This window comes from Anomaloglossus baeobatrachus, chromosome 1 (assembly GCF_048569485.1).
Source record: "Anomaloglossus baeobatrachus isolate aAnoBae1 chromosome 1, aAnoBae1.hap1, whole genome shotgun sequence".
Lineage (NCBI taxonomy): Eukaryota > Metazoa > Chordata > Amphibia > Anura > Aromobatidae > Anomaloglossus > Anomaloglossus baeobatrachus.
The window spans coordinates 776,454,854-776,481,437 of NC_134353.1; the positions used below are offsets into that span (position 1 = coordinate 776,454,854).

The 26,584-nt window shown below is 48.5% G+C and overlaps 1 protein-coding gene across 1 annotated transcript in view; it reads left to right on the plus strand.

Annotated features, from left to right (window-relative positions):
- The first annotated feature begins 556 nt into the window (after positions 1-556).
- Positions 557-26,584, plus strand: part of ALDH7A1 (aldehyde dehydrogenase 7 family member A1) — a 121,520-nt gene continuing 95,492 nt past the window's right edge. Inside the window, exon 1 of the mRNA XM_075341871.1 lies at positions 557-803. Within this exon, the coding sequence (XP_075197986.1) occupies positions 612-803 (192 nt within the window). The 5' untranslated portion in view covers positions 557-611. The remainder of the gene's footprint in view (positions 804-26,584) is intronic.

Genomic DNA, 26,584 nt, shown 5'->3' on the forward strand with positions numbered 1-26,584 from the left:
GTCTGGTGTAAAGCAGCCTTCAGTCTTTTGTCTTGATTGGCTACTCTGTGAATAAGCTTTGTATATACTTTTTATTGCCTAAACCTGTGTAAATGTATTCTAGTTGTGCTTTTATAGAAGCCCTAGGAAGCAAATAGAAATGCACAAACATAGTCTCAGTGTGCTGCCAGAGCTAGTGAGGGGGAGGGAGTACTAGTACTATGTCTCCATATTAATCCTGTGCTTAGACTTTTTGCACCTATATAGACAGTAATAATAACTGTTCCTGACAGTACACTGGAGGGGACAGTACACTGGAGGGGACAGTACACTGGAGGGGACAGTACACTGGAGGGGACAGTACACTGGAGGGGACAGTACACTGGAGGGGACAGTACACTGGAGGGGACAGTACACTGGAGGGGACAGTACAGGAAGGAAGCCGGCTGCTGTAGAGGGCTGTGCCTGCAGCCACCAATCCACACTGTCAGGGCAGGAGCAGCCGGACTGTGCACACTGACGGCTCATGTGTGGGCTGTGCCTGCAGCCACCAATCCACAGTGTCAGGGCTGGAGGTGGGTCCTCTTCTTCCAGCTCCCATTAGCCGGCTGCACCCTCTGCCTGACTTCACCATGCTGCTCTTATCCTTCCCACTCTCCAGACATTTTGTGCTCAAGAGGAAAATCTTTTCTTCCTGTTGCAGACAGATCTCAGCTATGTCTACGCTACTAATCCAGCAGCCGCAGTATGCATGGCTGAAGGAGCTGGGCCTGAAGGAGGAGAACGATGGTGTGTACAATGGTGTATGGGGAGGAAAAGGAGAGGTAGGTGCTGCTGCCTAGAAGTGATGATACAAGTCCTGGCAAGTCATATGGTACAGCACAGGATTACACTGCATGCTCTGCTTATATACACAGCACAGGATTACACTGCATGCTCTGCTTATATACACAGCACAGGATTACACTGCATGCTCTGCTTATATACACAGCACAGGACTACACTGCATGCTCTGCTTATATACACAGCACAGGACACAGGATTACACTGCATGCTCCGCTATATGTCTACAGCACAGGATTACACTGCATGCTCTGCTTATATACACAGCACAGGACACAGGATTACACTGCATGCTCTGCTTATATACACAGCACAGGACACAGGATTACACTGCATGCTCTGCTTATATACACAGCACAGGACACAGGATTACACTGCATGCTCCGCTATATGTCTACAGCACAGGATTACACTGCATGCTCTGCTTATATACACAGCACAGGACACAGGATTACACTGCATGCTCTGCTTATATACACAGCACAGGACACAGGATTACACTGCATGCTCTGCTTTATATACACAGCACAGGACACAGGATTACACTGCATGCTCCGCTTTATATACACCGCACAGGACACAGGATTACACTGCATGCTCTGCTTTATATACACAGCACAGGACACAGGATTACACTGCATGCTCCGCTATAGGTCTACAGCACAGGACACAGGATTACACTGCATGCTCCGCTATATGTCTACAGCACAGGATTACACTGCATGCTCCGCTATATGTCTGCAGCACAGGACACAGGATTACACTGCATGCTCTGCTTATATACACAGCACAGGACACAGGATTACACTGCATGCTCCGCTATATGTCTACAGCACAGGATTACACTGCATGCTCTGCTTATATACACAGCACAGGACACAGGATTACACTGCATGCTCTGCTTATATACACAGCACAGGACACAGGATTACACTGCATGCTCTGCTTATATACACAGCACAGGACACAGGATTACACTGCATGCTCTGCTTTATATACACAGCACAGGACACAGGATTACACTGCATGCTACGCTATATGTCTGCAGCACAGGACACAGGATTACACTGCATGCTCCGCTATATGTCTACAGCACAGGATTACACTGCATGCTCTGCTTATATACACAGTACAGGACACAGGATTACACTGCATGCTCTGCTTTATATACACAGCACAGGACACAGGATTACACTGCATGCTCCGCTATAGGTCTACAGCACAGGACACAGGATTACACTGCATGCTCCGCTATATGTCTACAGCACAAGATTACACTGCATGCTCCGCTATATGTCTGCAGCACAGGACACAGGATTACACTGCATGCTCCGCTATATGTCTGCAGCACAGGACACAGGATTACACTGCATGCTCCGCTATATGTCTACAGCACAGGATTACACTGCATGCTCTGCTTATATACACAGCACAGGATTACACTGCATGCTCTGCTTTATATACACAGCACAGGACACAGGATTACACTGCATGCTCCGCTATAGGTCTACAGCACAGGACACAGGATTACACTGCATGCTCCGCTATATGTCTACAGCACAGGATTACACTGCATGCTCCGCTATATGTCTGCAGCACAGGACACAGGATTACACTGCATGCTCCGCTATATGTCTGCAGCACAGGACACAGGATTACACTGCATGCTCCGCTATATGTCTACAGCACAGGATTACACTGCATGCTCTGCTTATATACACAGCACAGGATTACACTGCATGCTCTGCTTTATATACACAGCACAGGATTACACTGCATGCTCTGCTTTATATACACAGCACAGGACACAGGATTACACTGCATGCTCCGCTATAGGTCTGCAGCACAGGACACAGGATTACACTGCATGCTCCGCTATATGTCTACAGCACAGGATTACACTGCATGCTCTGCTTATATACACAGCACAGGACACAGGATTACACTGCATGCTCTGCTTTATATACACAGCACAGGACACAGGATTACACTGCATGCTCTGCTTTATATACACAGCACAGGACACAGGATTACACTGCATGCTCTGCTTTATATACACAGCACAGGACACAGGATTACACTGCATGCTCCGCTATATGTCTGCAGCACAGGACACAGGATTACACTGCATGCTCCGCTTTATATACACCGCACAAGACACAGGATTACACTGCATGCTCCGCTTTATATACACCGCACAGGACACAGGATTACACTGCATGCTCCGCTTTATATACACCGCACAGGACACAGGATTACACTGCATGCTCCGCTATATGTCTGCAGCACAGGACACAGGATTACACTGCATGCTCCGCTATATGTCTGCAGCACAGGACACAGGATTACACTGCATGCTCCGCTTTATATACACCGCACAGGACACAGGATTACACTGCATGCTCCGCTTTATATACACCGCACAAGACACAGGATTACACTGCATGCTCCGCTTTATATACACCGCACAGGACACAGGATTACACTGCATGCTCCGCTATATGTCTGCAGCACAGGACACAGGATTACACTGCATGCTCCGCTATATGTCCACAGCACAGGACACAGGATTACACTGCATGCTCCGCTATATGTCTGCAGCACAGGACACAGGATTACACTGCATGCTCCGCTATATGTCTGCCGCACAGGACACAGGATTACACTGCATGCTCCGCTATATGTCTGCAGCACAGGACACAGGATTACACTGCATGCTCCGCTTTATATACACCGCACAGGACACAGGATTACACTGCATGCTCCGCTTTATATACACCGCACAGGACACAGGATTACACTGCATGCTCCGCTTTATATACACCGCACAGGACACAGGATTACACTGCATGCTCCGCTTTATATACACCGCACAGGATTACACTGCATGCTCCGCTTTATATACACCGCACAGGATTACACTGCATGCTCCGCTTTATATACACCGCACAGGACACAGGATTACACTGCATGCTCCGCTTTATATACACCGCACAGGACACAGGATTACACTGCATGCTCCGCTTTATATACACCGCACAGGACACAGGATTACACTGCATGCTCCGCTTTATATACACCGCACAGGACACAGGATTACACTGCATGCTCCGCTTTATATACACCGCACAGGACACAGGATTACACTGCATGCTGTGCTTTGTACCTACAGCACAGGACACAGGATTACACTGCATGCTCCGCTATAGGTCTACAGCACAGGACACAGGATTACACTGCATGCTCCGCTTTGTGTCCTAAAAGCCATGGTGACTAATCATGTATGTGTCCTGGTATAATGTTATACATGTCTTACTACTGACACAAGGGGCGTTCAGCAGTGTCAGATGAAATCCATATAATTAGTGAGTACAATTATTCTGTAACCATTGCCATGTCCTTCATTTTTGTTTTTTGTATTTGTTTTTTTTTCTCAAAGTTTCTTCAGTATGTGTAAGTTTGCGCCTGCTAAAAATATCAGGGTTGCTCACCATAATTTGTGATGGTGTGGGCTTTCTTCTGCTTATACCAGTGATTGGCTGCAGGGGTCACAAGTGCTGTAGTCCTGATGTCACCACTGCAGCTATAAACCATTACTGGAAAGCTGGAGCAGGGCAAAGTTACGTTGATCTTCTTACTTGTAGTTAGTGCACATTTATGTATGTTTCCAGCATTACATTGCAATGTTTGAACATTTAGTACTATTTGTTCTGTTTAAAGAGAACTACCGTGTTTCCCCGAAAATAAGACCTCCCCTGAGAATAAGACCTAGCAGGAGTTTTTAAGGAGGCTTAAATATAGGATATCCCCTGAAAATAAGACCTAGTCTTGGTCAATAATGACGTGTAATGTAGTGGTAAGAAAGTTAGACACTACAGGACACTTCATTATAGACAGCGGGCACCCCCAGAAGAAAGTAGAGAGAAGTCCCTCCCTCCACCCCGAGCATACTCCCCAGGCGCCGGAGCAGGTAAGTGCATCAAGGTCCTGCAGTGGAACACACACATCAGATCACATACATACTCACACTACAGATCGCATCCACACTCACCACATCCAGCAATATCGTTTGCTTCTCAGTGGCGATACTGTGCAGTGCAGTGACCTTCCAGGACCTGCCGGAGGATCACATAGCCGAAAGCACGTGGTATCTCCAGATGCTGTGAGTGCGTGCCCGCGATTGTACCGGTGAGTGTCAGATGCAGAGAAGCACAGCTACTGGGAGATTTCAGGGAGATCTGAGAGCCATACAGATGCCCGGGACTGGTAAGTATGATGATCCTGGGAAGGGGGGTCTGCTTTTTGTGGGCGGTTAACTTACCCCCAACCATGTCTCCTCGAGAATAAAGGGTGCTTTACACTCTGAGACATCGCTAACGATATATCGTCGGGGTCACTGTGTTAGTGACGCACATCCAGTGTCGTTAGCGACATCGCAGCGTGTAACACACAGGAGCGACGATCGAGTGCAAAAATGTCAAATTGTTGATCGTTGACACGTCGCTCCTTTACGAAATATCGGTGATTGTGCATGCTTCTGGTTGTTCGTCGTTCCTGCGGCATCACACATCGCTATGTGTGACACCGCAGGAACTAGTGATGTGTCGTTCGCGAACGAGCCGATTCTTTGAGCCGGCTCTTTGAAGTGAACGATATGAGCCGAATCATCAAAGTGAACGAGCCATAAAGAGCCGCTTTTTTTTTTTTTTTCTCTGCTTCAGGGGGAAGCAGGAGATAAGGAGCAGAGTAAAGTAAACACAAGCTCTGGGCAGGAGCTGACACTTAAAGCTATACACACATAGTGGTTCTTCCTTAGTTCAGTGGGCACAATTGAGTACCAGGGAATGATGTGCTAGGGTTAAGTTTTCTGACCTCGGCTGGCACATATGGTAATGTGTAGGAGGAGAGGGCTCAGCTTGTTTGCTGATAACAATGATCATCTTCTCTAGTGTGTGCACAGCACAGATGACCCCTGACATGTTCATTTAACCCTGTAAGGTTTTCTTTCTGGCATAAAAAAGAGAAAATCATTGATAATAAGCCATGTCTCCATTCCTTCAATGTTTAGTGGAAGCTGCTGTGTGTGTGTGTGAGTGTCTGTGCATGTGTGTGCATGTGTGCGTGTGTGTGAGTGTGTGTGTGTGTGTGTGCATGTATGTGTGTGTGTATGTATGTGTGTGTGTGTGTATTTTTTTTTGTGACCACAATTGATATTTTTTTACTAGTTTGGTGACTACATAGAACATATTCATTAGCCTCTATATGCATGTGTCTGTGGCGTTGCGGTGTCACAATTCTCGCAGTTGAGACTTTTTTTCTATTTCTGTTACAAATCCTGGCATTTTTAGCTGTAAATAGATCTGACATCTGCACACATCTATAAAACACTTTTTTTGTATGGCTTCCTAATTATCAGTGGCGTAACTAGAGTCTGGTGAGCCACATTATGAAATGTAGACCTGGGCACTCCCCCACCTGTCACACTCCGCGCGCACACATGTTGGTCAGATCATATGTATGGGCCCGTGTATATATGTCCCTTATCCTGGTATATATGGTGTTCTCCTCCCACCACAATAGTCATCCAATTATTATAACGCATCCCCATATTCCTCCATATATCACAATGCACCCTCATAGTCATTTATATATTATAATGCATCCCATAGTCCCCCATAGTCATCCAATTATAATAATGCACCCCCATTATCCTCCATATAGTATAATACTGCCTCACAGCCCTCCATATAGTATAATGCAGCCTCACAGCCTTCCACATAGCATAATGCAGCCTCACAACTCGCCATAGACTATAATGCACCCCCCTCCTCCCCCATAATCCTCTGGCGAGCGTGTACTCATTAAAAAATAAATCTGTACTTACCTCTCCTGGTTTCCCCGCAGCCTAATGTGACTCACGATATCGCCACAGCGATGTCACTGCGGCGATATCGTGAGTGCATCGCCACGTGTGACCCGGCAAAATCGCCCCACAATTTATCGCTGGTCGCAGTCGCGAAGTTTTCGGTCTGGACCGAAAACCACGCAACTGCAATCTAGCGACATCGCTGCATGTGACACCTTCACACCAGCGACTTCAGGAGCTGCACTATAGCTCCTGGAGACACTGGTGTGATGCTATGGCATCACACAGCGACATTGCAGGAGAAGTCGCAGGTGAGATCGTCACATATGACATCTCACCCGTGACGTTGATGCGGTGGGCGGGGTCACACGGTCATCAGCGACGTTGCCCACCACATTGACATGTGTGACACGGCCCTTACTTTAATTCAGAGATGGGAAACTTCAGGTCTTGAGTGCCACACACAGTGTAGATGATTCAATTATCAACTGTGCAATACTAAAGACCCCGTCAGACAGGGAGGTATCACTGGCGATGCTGCAACTTAGTAGGCATGGTCAAGTTACAATGATATCGCCAGTGTGTCGCCTCGTGTGACAGGGCAATTTCCCGCTGCCATCGCTCATCTCCTGAATTCGGAGGTTGCCTAGCACTGCTGGGAAACCTGGCGATGAGGAGCAGGCGATCTGAACACATTGCCGCGTGTGACGCAGCAATAGTGTTCTGACACATGACGGGAGCCATACAAAGTATAGCCCCCTGCCTCGCCTGGACTACAGGCATGTTCAGAGGCGATCCTCCACCAGTGTGACGCAGCAATAGTGTTCTGACACATGACGGGAGCCATACAAAGTATAGCCCCCTGCCTCGCCTGGACTACAGGCATGTTCAGAGGCGATCCTCCACCAGTGTGACGCAGCAATAGTGTTCTGACACATGACGGGAGCCATACAAAGTATAGCTCCCTGCCTCGCCTGGACTACAGGCATGTTCAGAGGCGATCCTCCACCAGTGTGACGCAGCAATAGTGCTCTGACACATGACGGGAGCCATACAAAGTATAGCCCCCTGCCTCGCCTGGACTACAGGCATGTTCAGAGGCGATCCTCCACCAGTGTGACGCAGCAATAGTGTTCTGACACATGACGGGAGCCATACAAAGTATAGCTCCCTGCCTCGCCTGGACTACAGGCATGTTCAGAGGCGATCCTCCACCAGTGTGACGCAGCAATAGTGTTCTGACACATGACGGGAGCCATACAAAGTATAGCCCCCTGCCTCGCCTGGACTACAGGCATGTTCAGAGGCGATCCTCCACCAGTGTGACGCAGCAATAGTGCTCTGACACATGACGGGAGCCATACAAAGTATAGCTCCCTGCCTCGCCTGGACTACAGGCATGTCCAGAGGCGATCCTCCACCAGTGTGACGCAGCAATAGTGTTCTGACACATGACGGGAGCCATACAAAGTATAGCCCCCTGCCTCGCCTGGACTACAGGCATGTTCAGAGGCGATGCTCCACCAGTGTGACGCAGCAATAGTGCTCTGACACATGACGGGAGCCATACAAAGTATAGCCCCCTGCCTCGCCTGGACTACAGGCATGTTCAGAGGCGATCCTCCACCAGTGTGACGCAGCAATAGTGTTCTGACACATGACGGGAGCCATACAAAGTATAGCTCCCTGCCTCGCCTGGACTACAGGCATGTTCAGAGGCGATCCTCCACCAGTGTGACGCAGCAATAGTGCTCTGACACATGACGGGAGCCATACAAAGTATAGCCCCCTGCCTCGCCTGGACTACAGGCATGTTCAGAGGCGATCCTCCACCAGTGTGACGCAGCAATAGTGCTCTGACACATGACGGGAGCCATACAAAGTATAGCTCCCTGCCTCGCCTGGACTACAGGCATGTTCAGAGGCGATCCTCCACCAGTGTGACGCAGCAATAGTGTTCTGACACATGACGGGAGCCATACAAAGTATAGCCCCCTGCCTCGCCTGGACTACAGGCATGTTCAGAGGCGATCCTCCACCAGTGTGACGCAGCAATAGTGCTCTGACACATGACGGGAGCCATACAAAGTATAGCCCCCTGCCTCGCCTGGACTACAGGCATGTTCAGAGGCGATCCTCCACCAGTGTGACGCAGCAATAGTGTTCTGACACATGACGGGAGCCATACAAAGTATAGCCCCCTGCCTCGCCTGGACTACAGGCATGTTCAGAGGCGATCCTCCACCAGTGTGACGCAGCAATAGTGCTCTGACACATGACGGGAGCCATACAAAGTATAGCCCCCTGCCTCGCCTGGACTACAGGCATGTTCAGAGGCGATCCTCCACCAGTGTGACGCAGCAATAGTGTTCTGACACATGACGGGAGCCATACAAAGTATAGCCCCCTGCCTCGCCTGGACTACAGGCATGTTCAGAGGCGATCCTCCACCAGTGTGACGCAGCAATAGTGCTCTGACACATGACGGGAGCCATACAAAGTATAGCCCCCTGCCTCGCCTGGACTACAGGCATGTTCAGAGGCGATCCTCCACCAGTGTGACGCAGCAATAGTGCTCTGACACATGACGGGAGCCATACAAAGTATAGCCCCCTGCCTCGCCTGGACTACAGGCATGTTCAGAGGCGATCCTCCACCAGTGTGACGCAGCAATAGTGTTCTGACACATGACGGGAGCCATACAAAGTATAGCCCCCTGCCTCGCCTGGACTACAGGCATGTTCAGAGGAGATCCTCCACCAGTGTGACGCAGCAATAGTGCTCTGACACACGACGGGAGCCATACAAAGTATAGCCCCCTGCCTCGCCTGGACTACAGGCATGTTCAGAGGCGATCCTCCACCAGTGTGACGCAGCAATAGTGCTCTGACACATGACGGGAGCCATACAAAGTATAGCCCCCTGCCTCGCCTGGACTACAGGCATGTCCAGAGGCGATCCTCCACCAGTGTGACGCAGCAATAGTGTTCTGACACATGACGGGAGCCATACAAAGTATAGCTCCCTGCCTCACCTGGACTACAGGCATGTTCAGAGGCGATCCTCCACCAGTGTGACGCAGCAATAGTGTTCTGACACATGACGGGAGCCATACAAAGTATAGCCCCCTGCCTCGCCTGGACTACAGGCATGTTCAGAGGCGATCCTCCACCAGTGTGACGCAGCAATAGTGTTCTGACACATGACGGGAGCCATACAAAGTATAGCCCCCTGCCTCGCCTGGACTACAGGCATGTTCAGAGGCGATCCTCCACCAGTGTGACGCAGCAATAGTGTTCTGACACATGACGGGAGCCATACAAAGTATAGCTCCCTGCCTCGCCTGGACTACAGGCATGTTCAGAGGCGATCCTCCACCAGTGTGACGCAGCAATAGTGTTCTGACACATGACGGGAGCCATACAAAGTATAGCCCCCTGCCTCGCCTGGACTACAGGCATGTTCAGAGGCGATCCTCCACCAGTGTGACGCAGCAATAGTGTTCTGACACATGACGGGAGCCATACAAAGTATAGCCCCCTGCCTCGCCTGGACTACAGGCATGTCCAGAGGCGATCCTCCACCAGTGTGACGCAGCAATAGTGCTGACACATGACGGGAGCCATACAAAGTATAGCTCCCTGCCTCGCCTGGACTACAGGCATGTTCAGAGGCGATCCTCCACCAGTGTGACGCAGCAATAGTGTTCTGACACATGACGGGAGCCATACAAAGTATAGCCCCCTGCCTCGCCTGGACTACAGGCATGTTCAGAGGCGATCCTCCACCAGTGTGACGCAGCAATAGTGTTCTGACACATGACGGGAGCCATACAAAGTATAGCCCCCTGCCTCGCCTGGACTACAGGCATGTTCAGAGGCGATCCTCCACCAGTGTGACGCAGCAATAGTGTTCTGACACATGACGGGAGCCATACAAAGTATAGCCCCCTGCCTCGCCTGGACTACAGGCATGTTCAGAGGCGATCCTCCACCAGTGTGACGCAGCAATAGTGTTCTGACACATGACGGGAGCCATACAAAGTATAGCCCCCTGCCTCGCCTGGACTACAGGCATGTTCAGAGGCGATCCTCCACCAGTGTGACGCAGCAATAGTGTTCTGACACATGACGGGAGCCATACAAAGTATAGCCCCCTGCCTCGCCTGGACTACAGGCATGTTCAGAGGCGATCCTCCACCAGTGTGACGCAGCAATAGTGCTCTGACACATGACGGGAGCCATACAAAGTATAGCCCCCTGCCTCGCCTGGACTACAGGCATGTTCAGAGGCGATCCTCCACCAGTGTGACGCAGCAATAGTGTTCTGACACATGACGGGAGCCATACAAAGTATAGCCCCCTGCCTCGCCTGGACTACAGGCATGTTCAGAGGCGATCCTCCACCAGTGTGACGCAGCAATAGTGTTCTGACACATGACGGGAGCCATACAAAGTATAGCCCCCTGCCTCGCCTGGACTACAGGCATGTCCAGAGGAGATCCTCCACCAGTGTGACGCAGCAATAGTGTTCTGACACATGACGGGAGCCATACAAAGTATAGCCCCCTGCCTCGCCTGGACTACAGGCATGTTCAGAGGCGATCCTCCACCAGTGTGACAGTACCATAAGGAAATCCTGAACACATGACCTGCACCCTCCAGACCTGGAGGTCCTCACCTCTGCTTTAGTTGATCAATGTGTGATTGCTGTAGGGCCGCACCCGACACCTCGGATGATCAGCTGTTCTTAATGCTGGCCAGATTTGCCGTTATGAAGGTGCTCCATCTTGTATGTAGTGACAGCGGCTAGATACCGCACATCCGCCCTCCAGCCATCACACATTGATTACCTATAGTAAGGCCAGACCATCAATGTTAGTCAGGACAACCTCTATACATTTGTCTTATGTGCAATACTACCTCAATGACATTTATTGTCACTTAACTGTTAAAAAAGTTGGTATGTAACTAGTGTTGCATTGCCATATTGTGTTCCACTTGCTGGGATTTGTAGTGCTGTGCACCACCAGCAGAAGTTGGACCCATGCTATGTTAGCATTTAAACATTTCTGTTCCAGGTTGTGTTGAAATAAACTGATTTTGCTATTCAGTATCCTATGCTTCCATATTTTGGTGTGCGTACAGTGTGTGTGTACAATGTGTGTATGTACAATGTGTGTCCTTTGTGTTCAGTATGTACAGTGTGTGTGTACAATGTGTGTGTATGTGTGTCCTTTGTGTTCAGTATGTACAGTGTGTGTGTGTATGTGTGTCCTTTGTGTTCAGTATGTACAGTGTGTGTGTGTATGTGTGTCCTTTGTGTTCAGTATGTACAGTGTGTGTGTACAATGTGTGTATGTGTGTCCTTTGTGTTCAGTATGTACAGTATGTGTGTACAATGTGTGTGTATGTGTGTCCTTTGTGTTCAGTATGTACAGTGTGTGTGTACAATGTGTGTCCTTTGTGTTCAGTATGTACAGTGTGTGTGTACAATGTGTGTATGTACAATGTGTGTCCTTTGTGTTCAGTATGTACAGTGTGTGTGTACAATGTGTGTATGTATGTGTGTCCTTTGTGTTCAGTATGTACAGTATGTGTGTACAATGTGTGTGTGTATGTGTGTCCTTTGTGTTCAGTATGTACAGTATGTGTGTACAATGTGTGTATGTATGTGTGTACAATGTGTTCAGTATGTACAATGTGTGTATGTATGTGTGTCCTTTGTGTTCAGTATGTACAGTATGTGTGTACAATGTGTGTATGTATGTGTGTACAATGTGTTCAGTATGTACAGTGTGTGTGTACAATGTGTGTATGTATGTGTGTACAATGTGTTCAGTATGTACAATGTGTGTATGTATGTGTGTCCTTTGTGTTCAGTATGTACAGTATGTGTGTACAATGTGTGTATGTATGTGTGTACAATGTGTTCAGTATGTACAGTGTGTGTGTACAATGTGTGTATGTATGTGTGTACAATGTGTTCAGTATGTACAGTGTGTGTATGTATGTGTGTCCTTTGTGTTCAGTATGTACAGTGTGTGTTGCACATATAGTGACAGGCAGCACAGTAATTGCAACTCGCCTTTATTTTCAGGAATTATAATCTTTTGTAGGAGCGACACATATCAGAGCACTGACTAATGTAGAAAGGACATGTACAAAAAACACCACATAAAAGAGGAGCGAGGGCCCTGTCCAGAAGAGCTGACAATCTGAGGAAACGGAAACAATAATGCTAAAAACTGTTTTTACTGCTTCACTAGATACATACAAGGGTGTAGAATGAGGTTCCCAATGTACAGGGGAGGTTCTGTATCATCACAAGGTGTAGCAGAGGGGTTTTTTTTTAAAAAAAAGAGCCGTTTTTTGAGCTGAAAGAGCCGATTCTTTTTGGTGAGCCGAGCCGAATGAGCCGGCTCATCAAAAAGAGCCGGACTGCCCATCACTAGCAGGAACGACGAACATCTCCTTACCTGCCGTCCACCGGCAATGAGGAAGGAAGGAGGTGGGTGGCATCTTCCGGCCGCTCATCTCCGCCCCTCATCTTCTATTGGACGGCCGTTTTGTGACGTCGCTGTGATGCCGAACGCACCTCCCCCCTTGAAAGAGGAATTGTTCGGTGTCCACAGCAACATCGCAGAACAGGTATGTTCGTGTGACGCTGCCGTAGCGATAATGTTCGCTACGGCAGCGACCACCACATATCGCAGGAACGACGGGGGCGGGTGCTAATCGCTAGCAATCGATGTCGCAGCGTGTAAAGCACCCTTAAGACACCCCCTGAAAATAAGACCTAGTGCTTTTTTCAGGGCAAAAATAATATAAGACTGTCTTATTTTTGGAGAAACAGGGTAACTACCAGGATTTTCTATATAAACTAAAGCCAGTGCTATACTGTCCCTATCATACTGATTGTATAAATTCCATTACTTGTGGGATCGGATGTATAATTTCTGAAATATAAGCAAGTAAAGTTTCTGAAATGCAATAATATTTGATGAGAGGTGCTGCAGAATATCTAATAGGTGGGCTGGGTTTTGCTAGTTATACCTGCCTCTGTCCTTCCTCCTCCTCCTCCACCCCCCTTTTCCTTCTTCCCCCTGTAGTAACAGACTGGGGAGGGAATAACTAGCAAAACCTGACCCACCTATTAGATATTCTGAAGCACCTCTCTTCAAATAACAGTGCATTTCACAAGCTTTATTTGCCTAGATTTCAGGAACTATACATCCGATCTCACAAGTAAAATGGTATGTATAGAATCAGCATCCTAGCTCCAGTATAGCACGGGCTTTAGTTTATATAGGAAAATCCTGGTAGTTGGTCCTCTTTAAAACTGATTAAGCGCTCGCAGATCCCTGTTTGCTTATAAGGTCCATTGAAATCTTTTTGGTTTTAATGGCCAAAAAGGTGCTGGCTGCCCTTATTGTGATGTACATCACTAACACCACTGTTAACATTCCCACATTGAGGAGACAATGCTTTTTAGACACAGCATCTTTTCTCTTCCGAAGACTCAATATTCTCTGCGGGAAAATGCAGCGTCTGTGCCCACTATCAGTGGATTTTCGCAGTGTTCTCCTGCTTGGCACACTCGCAGCTCCGCAGCAGAATTTGACATGCCGCATCTCGGGAAGTCACGCCGCAGGTCAGTGTACTCTGCATAGAAGAGAAGCATAGTGGGTGTGGGATTTCTATAAATCCATCCACTGTGCTTGTACTGCACAACACAGCATTTTGGACGCAGTGAAAACGCGCTGCTTTTAAAGATTGTGTGCCCTCGCCCTTAGGCTAATGACAAGGCATCCAATGCTATCCTACGGTGATGCATTATGACACAGTCACAAACGTTTCCAACTGTGTTTGGATTTTCTGTTGTAAGCTGCCCGTGACTGGCTTGTCACTGTTTTTAATGCAAGTTAAGGCCGGTTTCACACATCCGGTTTTTCGCCGGTTTACCGGATCCGGCGCTCTCCCATACAGACAATACAGTACAGTGACAGCACTGTAACTTCCGGGTCACATGCGCCGGTCACATGACAGCATGTGACCGGCGCTTGTTGCGCTGTCACTGTACTGTAGTCACTGTATGGGAGAGCGCCGGATTCGGTAAACCGGCGAAAAGCCTCTACCTCTACCCTTCTCTGGCTCTTGGCCCTCCATACAGTATTATGAGCCCCATATTCCTCCATATAGTATAATGGGCCCTAAATCATTCTCCATATAGTATAATGGGCCCTAAATCATTCTCCATATAGTATAATGGGCCCTAAATCATTCTCCATATACTATAATTATACACCACCAGTGTACTCACTGGTTTAAAAAAAAAAAAAGTTTAATACCTCTCCTTTTGCTCCGGTGCTCCATTGGTTTCCTCAGCATGTATTCTGCAGCTTTGCACGCCTTGGCACAGCAGGAGCACAGTAATAATGTCATCGTGCCCCTGTACTGAGATGTCAGAGCACAGACACAGCGGGAGAATGATGGAGGAGGTAGCAGATCGCTCCCTCTTTCATTGTTGCTTTCAACTCTATATGCATCATCGATGCCGATAAAACTCAATGTGCGGTGCAAGGTGGTGCTTGTGTTGGCGCTGGGTTTCCTCGACTCACAGGCCCCATAGCAGCCCTGTGGCCTGTCACCATCGGCGGTACGTCACTGCTTGCCTCTAATTGCCAATGGCTCCCTATGTTTTCCATAGTGCCTTGACTATTGGAACTAAAAGCTTTATCTACAATTAATGTGCTGAGCTATCAGTTGGATGGTTAATGATTTCTTGACCTAACTATGTTAGAGTCCTCATTAAATTATTAATTTAATGTTACATTTTAACTCCAGGTGAAAACTAGAAACTCAGTTATTTGGCTATGTATGGGTATGTACACACGGAGTCAAACCTCTCAAAATTTTCAAGCAGAAGATGCTCCAGGAAACTGGCATTTTTTTCCCTCCTTTTAAAGAAACATCTTTTTTGTAGTTTCTGAGCGATTTGGTGTTTTTTTTTTTTTTGTTTTTTTTTCTCCCTTTTCCTTACATCGTTTTCCAGTTGCTTGTCCCTCCATTGACTGAGAAATTGCTAGCGTGTTTTAATTTACAAAAAAAAAACTAAAAACAGACAGCCAGACATACATTTTTATAAAGCAAAGATTTCCGGGTGTCTTCTGAGCTTTCCCATTGACTTGTATTTATTATATAGTGCTGAGTGTCTTCCAACCAGAACATGCCGGTAGCATCACTAATGTCGGTTTCCTTTTTGTAATAAAATGCTTACCCACGCTGTCTGCTACTGTTGTTGGCCATGCTTCGCTCCCTCTCCGCCAATCTTGTGACTACAAACAAGCTTTCAATGTAAGTCAATGACAGCTCTCATAGATTTACTGTACATTGAAAAGTGACTTCCATTTCTCCCAGCAAACACACTGGAGCAATCTGAGGACTCGGATGATGTTGACCTTTTTTAAAGGATTTTTGGGGAACAGGCATCAATGCTGAAATAAGACAAAAAAATACCAAATTGGTACTTTTAAACATGACGTTTTTATAAACCTGAAGTACGGTAGTTAAGATATTCAAAAGCCTGAACATATGATCTGCTGGTAATTTTTACATGGACATGCATATGTTTATTCTTTTACATAGTTACATAGTTACTAAGGTTGAAAAAAGACCTAGGTCCATCTAGTTCAACCTTCCTCCACCAGTTCTACATTTGGTCACTAAGTCATTTATAACCAACAATGTTGTGTGTAGTGAGGAAATCATCCAGCCCTTTTTTGAAAGCTGTTATAGTATCTGCCATTACTACCTCTTGTGGTAGGGCATTCCACAGTCTGACTGCTCTAACTGTAAAGAACCCTTTCTTATTTAGCTGTCGGAATCGCTTTTCTTCCACTCGCAGTGAGTGCCCCCTGGTCCTTAGTACTGTCTTTGGAAGAAATTAGTCATGTGCCAGTCCTTTATATTGACCACACATATATTTATACATATAAATGAGATCTCCTCTGAGACGTCTTTTTTCTAAGCTAAACATATCTAACTTTTTCAACCTGTCATCATATGGGAGGCCTTCCATTCCTTGTAATAGTCTAGTTGCCCGCCTTTGAACTGACTCTAACTTCTGAATGTCCTTTTTAAAATGTGGAGTCCAAAACTGGATCCCATATTCCAGATGTGGCCTTACAAGTGATTTATAGAGGGGTAACAATACGTTGGGATCACGGGATCTAATCTCTCTTTTTATACACCCTAGCATCTTGTTTGCTTTTGCAGCTGCTGCTTGACATTGAGTGCTGCTGCTCAGCTTATTTGTAATGAGAATACCCAAGTCCTTCTCCTGTTCTGTAGTCCCGAGTTTACTTCCATTTAATGTATACGCAGTTATAGGATTACTCCGTCCTAGGTGCATTACTTTACATTTATCAACATTAAATCTCATTTGCCAAGTATCTGCCCATTCTGACATCTTATCCAGATCTTTTTGTAATATTATACTATCAAGGTCAGTTTTTAATATCCTACATAGTTTGGTGTCATCAGCAAAGACTGACACTTTACTATCAATCCCATCCACAAGGTCATTAATAAAGAGATTTTGAGAATTTCTTGACTGTTTTTTCAAGACATTGTGGTCTATTATACAGTATTGACGTTCAGCTAGGTGGAAGAGTATGTCCTAGGTCTACTGGAAGAAGAAATGGATTTAGAGTCTGTGCTGGGTGCAGTGGGGGCTGTACTGGCTGTGTGGAGAAGGGCAGTGTGGCGGGTGTCTCAGATGCTCTGGCGGTGCAGGCTTCAAATAATGGTGCCCGGAGTTAGCACGTGCGCAGATGAAGCTCTTGGCTCAAGGTCTCATCTGCGCACATGCCGCCTCCGGCCCATTGATCTCCCAGCAGCAGTCTTAAGTTAAATGGCGCCCTGAGGTGGCACATGTGCAGATGAGATCTCAGCTTGTCATTGAGCTGAGAGCTCAATCTGCGCACACGCTGACTCGAGGTGCCATATCTTTGAAGCCCACACTGCCGACAGAGCATGTGGGACACCTGCTGCAGCGCCCTGTTCCACACAGCCAGCACAGCCCCCTCCGCAGGGGGCAGGGCCATGTTGACATGCAAATGTGGAACAGCATGTTGCCTCCCTGCTGGGCTGTACAGTGCGTGAGTCCCCCTGCACCCTCCCACACATTCCCCCGCACCTCTTTTACTCTCCAGTAACCTCCCCCTGCACTGCTGTGGGGTCCGTGACCTGGGGGCGGGGCCTGGCGGCGGCTGACGTGGTGTCAGCGCCAGCACCGGGCCCCCTGCCCAGGATCACACATTCAAATGTACCGGCATCACAGATCACAGATGCCGGTACATTTGAAAGTGCTGATGAGAAGCAGCGCAGCGCTGCTTCTCATCACTGTCCCTCCGGCTGTCTGTGCTCTCTTCAGCACAGCGGTGACGTCACTACTGTGCTGATATGGCCAGAGCACAGACAGCGCGCGAACGTGCAGGAGCGTCGGGGACTGAGGACGGGTGAGTATGCACTCCCTACATGTGTTCCCTATGGGGGGTGTGTGCAGAGCCATATGTGTGCGTGTGCGGAGCCATATGTGTGCGGAGCCATGTGTGCGGAGCCATATGTGTGCGGAGCCATATGTGTGCGGAGCCATATGTGTGCGGAGCCATATGTGTGCGGAGCCATATGTGTGCGGAGCCATATGTGTGCGGAGCCATATGTGTGCGTGTGCGGAGCCATATGTGTGCGTGTGCGGAGCCATATGTGTGCGTGTGCGGAGCCATATGTGTGCGTGTGCGGAGCCATATGTGTGCGTGTGCGGAGCCATATGTGTGCGTGTGCGGAGAGCCATGTGTGTGCGGTGCAGAGCCATGTGTGTGCGTGTGGAGAGCCATATGTGTGCGTGTGGAGAGCCATATGTGTGCAGAGCCATATGTGTGCGTGTGCAGAGCCATATGTGTGCGTGTGCAGAGCCGTGCGTGTGCAGAGCCGTGCGTGTGCAGAGCCGTGCGTGTGCAGAGCCATATGTGTGCGTGTGGAGAGCCATATGTGTGCGTGTGGAGAGCCATATGTGTGCGTGTGCAGAGCCGTGCGTGTGCGGTGCAGAGCCATGTGTGTGCGTGTGCAGAGCCGTGCGTGTGCGGAGCCGTGCGTGTGCGGAGCCGTGCGTGTGCGGAACCGTGCGTGTGCGGAGCCGTGCGTGTGCGGAGCCGTGCGTGTGCGGAGCCGTGCGTGTGCGTGTGCGGAGCCATATGTGTGCGTGTGCGGAGCCATATGTGTGCGTGTGCGGAGCCATATGTGTGCGTGTGGGGAGCCATATGTGTGCGTGTGGGGAGCCATATGTGTGCGTGTGGAGAGCCATATGTGTGCGTGTGCGTGTGCAGAGCCATATGTGTGCGGTGCAGAGCCATATGTGTGCGTGTGCAGAGCCGTGCGTGTGCAGAGCCGTGCGTGTGCAGAGCCGTGCGTGTGCAGAGCCATATGTGTGCGTGTGCAGCGCCATATGTGTGCGTGTGCAGCGCCATATGTGTGCGTGTGCAGCGCCATATGTGTGCGTGTGCAGCGCCATATATGTGCGTGTGCAGCGCCATATGTGTGCGTGTGCAGCGCCATATGTGTGCGTGTGCAGCGCCATATGTGTGCGTGTGCAGAGCCATATGTGTGCGTGTGCAGAGCCCGATGTGGGGCTGTTATTTGCAATGCTGTAGTGATACCAGGTCAGGTGCTGGGGAAGAATACTGACAGGGAATGTGTGTGCAGGGGGCGGGCAGAGGGCGAGGCTGGACACTGGGGTGGGGCTGGACACTGGGGTGGGTGGTGACAGCTCTGACTGAGGTTTTGCACAGGAAGTTATCATGTTTGCCGGATCTGAATGTAAACAAGGAGCTGCAGAGAATAAAGGGATAATTCAAGAGGAACAAAAGTTAGAAAACAAAAAATAACAATGTAGGTGTGATTTATGACAATACAGCACAGATAAACTCAAAAATTTTTGTTAAGCTAATGTCGGACAACTCCTTTTAAGTGTTGCATTACATCTTTCGGATGCAAAAATATATAATTGGAGGGAGATGAAAATACATTTTCAATGTGCTTAAACATGAAAAGTACTTTTATTTAGTTGTCTAGTTTGATGATGTGCTTGACTCCCGGTGTCCACATAAGAAATCTGAAACTTTGAAATTGTCCTTTATGGATTTTGAAACAAGAATTTTGTTTTTCATCTTCTTGTTCATGGTCCTTAGCTTTTATTGAAAAAATGTATCTGATGTTAAAAAAAAAAAAAAAAAGTGTACACGCACTCTACCCATCACACACTTTCCTCTTCTATGCCACACTAAACCCTGTGCTGTCCGTGACTGATAAAAGGAAGAGGAGAATAATCAATTAATTTAATGGAAAATACATACAAACTTACAGGGAATCTGTCATCAGGATATCAACCCCAAACTTTTGTATATGTGCATGTAATTATTTGATGGACTAGTCCAGCAATAGCTTTTAGGTTATGTTCTCCTCTTGTTTTCCATTTCCATTACATCTGAAGCCCTGGAAAGCTGGATTCTGATATGTGCGCTGACGTGACCACTGACTGTAATGATGCATATGGAGTTTAGGTACCGTCACACTAAGCAACATCGGTAGCCACATCGCTGCTGAGGCACAACTTGCTAGCGATGTCGTTGTGTGTGACATCCGGCAACAACCTGGCCCCTGCTGTGAGGTCGTTGGTTGTTGCTGAATGTCCTGGACCATTTTTTTAGTTGTTGCTCTCCCGCTGTGAAGCACACATCGCTGTGTCTGACAGCGACAGAGCAACAACTGAATGTGCAGGCAGCATGAGCCGGCTTCTGCGGACGCTGGTAACCAATGTAAATATCGGGTAACCAAAGGAAGGGCTTCTTGGTTGCCCGATGTTTACCGTGGTTACCAGCGTCCGCAGAAGCCGGCTCCCTGCTGCCTGCACACGCAGCAGAGTACACATCGGGTAATTAACCCGATGTGTACTGTGGCTAGGTGTGCAGGGAGCCAGCGCTAAGCGGTGTGCGCTGGTAACCAAGGTAAATATCGAGTTGGTTACCCGATATTTACCTTTGTTACCAAGCGCAGCATGCTTCCACGTGTAGCGACGCTCCAGCGATCCCTGCCAGGTCAGGTTGCTGGTGGGATCGCTGGAGCGTCGCTTAGTGTGACATCTCACCAGCGACCTCCTAGCAACTTACCAGCGATCCCTATCAGGTTGTATCGTGGTTGGGATCGCTGGTAAGTTGTTTAGTGTGACTGGGCCTTTAGTTTGTGCACAGTCAAACATTATCTTTGGCCCTATATGTCAATTTTGAGGTGGACACCAAGAAGTGGTTGATTACATCTTGGAACCCACTTCAAATGGGCAAATAGACCTGAATCACACTTTCCAGTTTTCCAGACGTATTCCCCTGGCATGAGGGTAAAATGGGATGTGAACATAGCTTTACATAGCTAGTTCATTAATGAGAAATCAGCGTTTGAATTTATATCTCCAAGGCTGTAGATCTGAAGCCTCTGTAACACCAGCTCTATGCGCCACCTCCTTCTGCCTGTTTGACATACTCTACGCCAGGGGTCTCAAACACGTGCCCGCGGGCAGCATGTGACCCCTCAGGCCACTTCTTGTGGCTCACAGGCATGTAGACCCGATATTGATTGGGGCTGGTGCAAGGGCCACAGCCGTCAGCACTTTATGCCAGATGAACCTTTTGCTGGTGCTGCGCAGAGTCAAGCTCTCTCTGCACAACTTTATGGCAGCCTTCAGCCAATCAGAGGAAAGCAACTGACACGTATGACCTCAGCTGCTTGCCTCTGATTGGCCAGCGGAATAGCTGTGCAGAGAGAACTTGACTCTGCCCAGCCTTGGCAATACGTTCATCTGAATTTCAGAAAAAGCGCTGACAGTGGCTGCAATCGTTACCGTGTGTGTGTGTCTGTGTGTGATATGGCACAATAGAGGACTAGGATGGGACATTGCTACAAGAGCTCGAGTAAAGGGAACATTACTACAAGAAGAGGATGGGCACAAGGATGTCCACATTACCACAGGATGGCGACATTCCTACAGAATGGGGACAAGGATGGCCACATTACTACAGGATGGAAATAAGGATGAGCATATTACTATAAAGGGACAAGGTTGGGCACATTACTACAAAATGGGGAGTATGATGGTGCACATTGATACAATAAGGGGAACAGGATGGGAGACATTACTAAAAGATGAGAACGAGAATTGGAACATTACTACAAGATGTTGACCCAAATTACTATATGGTACTAAATGTAAAACTGTATTACTTATAAAAAGGGATAAAATGTAAAAAAAAAAAAAAAACGCTAGACAGGGAAAGAGGCGGCTAGACAGGGGAAGAGGCGGCTAGTATCCCGGGAAACGCCCGGGTACTACAGCTATATATTATAAAAACAAAAAAAGTGCACATTTGTTATAATAAACCAATTTGTTCAAAAACAGTGATCCAAAGGTGTATTAAAAAATAATATATAAATATGGTATCAATAAAAATGTCACTTTGTCCTGAAAAGAATGCGGCCCCCAAATTATTTGTGTGCGGCCCTTTTACCCAGCTGAGTTTGAGACCCCCCTGCTCTAGACTGTGACTTCAGGCAAAGGAGCCATTGGTGAAGAAGGAAGCGACGGCGCAGGGGGGGAAATGGAGCTGGAGTGACTGAGGCTTCAGATCCACTTTACTCCTTCAGCAGTATCTTCATATGAATTCAAACCTTTATTTCTCAGTAATGGATGAGTTGACTGGCAATGTAAAGGTATTGTTGGACTTCTCTTTGATAGAGCTACATGCACATAGGAAGCAATACTTAGTTACGCCCACAATATTTTATGTCAGAAGTTACAGTTGGTAAGACTTTGAGGTTTTTCCTGTACAAACTTACAAACTTGGGTGACAAACTTAGAAGGTTATACTACATTCAGGAAGGACAGGAAAGACAAAAAAGGTGATGGGGTGTGTATATTTATCAAATCTAACCTAAAACCTGTGTTGGTTGATGACATTGGGGGGAACTGCAACTATGTAGAGTCAGTATGGGTAAATGTACATGGGGTGGGAAATAATGGAAAAATGCTAGTTGGAATTTGCTAAAAGCCTCCTAACATACCTGAACAAGTAGAGTGTGAAATGCTGGAACAAATTGGAAAGACAGCTAATAGGGTTCTTATTGTGGGGGATTTCAACTATCCAGACATTCAGTGGGACATACAGCTTTTAGCACAACCAGAAGATTCTAAGTTCCTATCTACAATTCAAGACCATTTCCTCTCTCAGATGATAGATGAACCGACCAGGGAAGATAATTTGCTTGATCTGGCCCTGTCAAATAGACCGGATACAATTTCAGATCTAGAGGTCTGGGAGCACTTGGGCACCAGCGATCATAATATGGTAAGCTTCAACGTAATATTCAATAGAACATTTAAAAGGAGAAATGCTAAAACCTTGAATTTTAGGAAAGCTGATTTCAACAAATTAAGGAAAGGGTTTAAATGTGTAGATTGGGATAATGTCATGGTAACTGGGGATACCAGTGACCAAATGTAGAACTGGTGGAGGAAGGTTGAACTAGATGGACCTAGGTCTTTTTTCAACCTAAGTAACTATGTGCCAGTCCTTCTATATTGACCACACACGTATTAATACAAATAAATGAGATCTTCTCTGAGACGTCTTTTTTCTAAGCTAAATATATCTAACTTTCTTTATCGTTCCTATGGAAGACCCAGACATTGGGTGTATAGCTTCTGCATCGGGAGGACACACAAAGTACTACACTCAAACGTGTAGCTCCTCCCTCTGAGCTTATACACCCCCTGGAGAACCAGATCTAGCCAGTTTTATCGCTTTGTGTTCAGGAGGCATACATCCACACATGCATTCTCATCTGATTTTTCATTTTTGGAAAGAGTTTGAAGAAAAGCGGGTCCAAGCCTGGACCCCCGGCATGTCCCTTCTCACCCCACTGTGTCGGCGGTGTTGTTAAGGTTGATTCCAAGGCTGGAGCCTTACATGCCGTGCTCCTTCACCATCCCTCCGGGCTCTGGCTTGAAGTGGGAGCCAGCACGGTTCTCCATGCTTGGCAGGAGACCGGTCTCCATCCGCAGCCCTTCAGGATCCTGCTGGACCGGAGAACTCACCCCCAGGGACTTGGAACCCTGCGTCTCAGCAAGCTAAGTACCTGAGACGTTTATATATGGGGGTCCCGTGTACTTTATTGTTGGGGGAGAGTGTGCTGAGTGATTTTTGTGACATTTCCGGCGGGTTCTCTGGCTGTCGCCTGAGAACCGCGCCGATGGTGCCTGCGCGCCGGCCGCACCGCTCAAATTTAGGCCCCGGCTTCGCCGGAGGCCTACTTTCGGTTTCACTGCCCTTGCATGTCATTCATGCAGAGGGACAGTGCGGCTCCGCCCAGCGGCCGTTCTACACAGGGGAGAGACACTCCTCACTGAGTTCATGTCTCCTCCCCTGTAAGTCTCTTTGGCCCTCCAGATCCCGCTCTCAGTGAGTCCCGCCCCCTCTCTTCACTCCGGCGCCATTTTCTCAGCGTTCTTCCCTGCGATCAGCGCTCGCTGCAGCATCCCTGCTGAGGTGCTTGGGGGTCCGGGCTTTGGGATCTGGAGGGCACACAAACCGCTCCAGCGGTCTGGTAAGCCACAACCTCCGGTTGTGGACCTTCTGTATATACTCTCTGGGGGTCATTCTGGCAGAGCCCCCACTTCAGCAGCATGTCTCACACGAGGAGCAAGGCTCCAAAGCTGTATTCAGTATGCACTGCATGTAAGCTCCTACTGCATGAACCGAGCACCTATCCACATTGTGATGCCTGCTCTAACCTGACGATGCCCCAGCCTGGAATCGCCCCCCCCCCCCAGTGGTCTCTCAGGCTGCTCCGGTCCCTGTGGCTGAACCCCCGGCTTGGGTAGAATCCTTATCTAGGTCTATCTCCGAGTCTTTTGCCGACTCCATGGGACAGCTGTCCAGGACTTTGCTAAACATGCATCAGCCCCCTTCATAGGGTGCCTCTGCTGCTAGGGCTCTCTCAGCGGAGCTCACAGAGGATTCATCATCTGGTCCCAGACCCCGTCCTCCTAAAAGGAGACGCAGGGATCCCTCTCCTTCCTCGTCCCGCGGCTCTCTTTCAGACGCTGACTCGCGGGACGATGAGGATGCCTTTTACAGGGGGCTCGGAGGCTAACTCCATGTGCCCCATTGATCTGTCAGAAAGTGACTCAGATGTTAGTGATTTGATTGCGTCCATTAATTCTGTACTGGATCTCAATCCACCAGTATCAGAGGAGCAACCCTCTCTGGCAGAAAAGCACCAGTTTACCTCGACTAAGAGGACAAAGAGTGTGTTCTTTAACCACTCCAGTTTTCAGGCCGCTGTGTCCAAGCCCAGGGCCTGTCCTGACAAACGCTTCCCAAAGCGTAGTTCTGATGACCGGTTTCCATTTTCACCTGAGGTGGTCAAGGAGTGGGCTCATTCACCAAAGGTAGACCCTCCGGTGTCTAGGACCGTTGTGTCGGTGGCTGACGGCACCTCACTTAAGGATTCCACTGACCGCCAGGTCGACCTTCTGGCCAAATCTGTATATGAGGCGGCAGGGGCCTCGTTCTCCCCAACTTTTGCAGCAGTGTGGGCTCTCAAAGCCATCTCTGCTTCTCTGGAGGAGATGCATTCCCTCACCAGGGAATCTATGCCCGAACTGGTTACCTTAACTTCCCAAGCTTCAGCTTTTTCATCCTATGCCATGTCTGCCATGCTGGAGGCTTCTCACCGCACTGCGGTGGCTTCGGCTAATTCCCTCGCTATCCGCAGGATCTTGTGGCTTCGAGAGTGGAAGGCAGATGCTTCCTCAAAGAAGTTCCTTGCTGGACTCCCTTTTGCTGGGTCCAGGCTGTTCGGTGAACAGCTGGATGAAATTATTAAGGAGGCTACTGGCGGGAAGAGTACTTCCATGCCACAAACCAAAACCAGGAAACCTGTCCAGGGTAGGAATCAGTCGAGGTTTCATTCCTTTCGTTCCTCCAACTGGTCGTCCTCTAAGCCCTCGGCCTCGTCCACTAACTCAGCCAAGGACCAAAAATCCAACTGGCGCACAAAAGCGCGTCCACAGAAGACCGCAGGAGCTGCTGCCACTAAGGCAGCCTCCTCTTGACTATCTGTCCGCGCCAGCAACGTCCTTAGTCGGTGGCAGGCTCTCCCATTTTGGCGACGTGTGGTTTCAACACGTCTCCGATCAGTGGGGGCGGGATATCCTCTCCCACGGCTACAGGATAGAATTCTCTTCCAGCCCGCCAAACAGATTTTTTCTGTCAACTCCCCCCTGCTCCAAGGCCGCCGCCTTCTCTCAGGCCGTGGCATCCTTGCAGGCCAACGGGGTAATTGTACCGGTTCCCGCCCGGGAACGGTTCAGAGGTTTCTACTCAAATCTCTTCCTAGACCCCAAAAAGGACGGTTCCTTCCAGCCCATCCTGGATCTCAAGCTTCTCAACAAGCATGTTCAGGTGCGGCATTTTCACATGGAGTCTCTGCGATCAGTCATTGCCTCAATGACCCAAGGGGATTTCCTGGCATGCATCGACATCAGAGATGCCTATCTGCATGTGCCAATTGCAGTTTCACACCAGCGTTGGCTACGTTTTGCAATCGGAGAGGAACATTTCCAATTCGTGGCTCTCTCCTTCGGATTAGCCACGCCCCTCGGGTATTCACCAAGGTCATGGCAGCAGTGGTTGCGGTTCTGCACCTCCAGGGGTTGGCAGTGATTCCTTACCTGGACGACCTTCTAGTCAAGGCTTCATCCAGCGCAGACTGTCAGCAGAGTGCC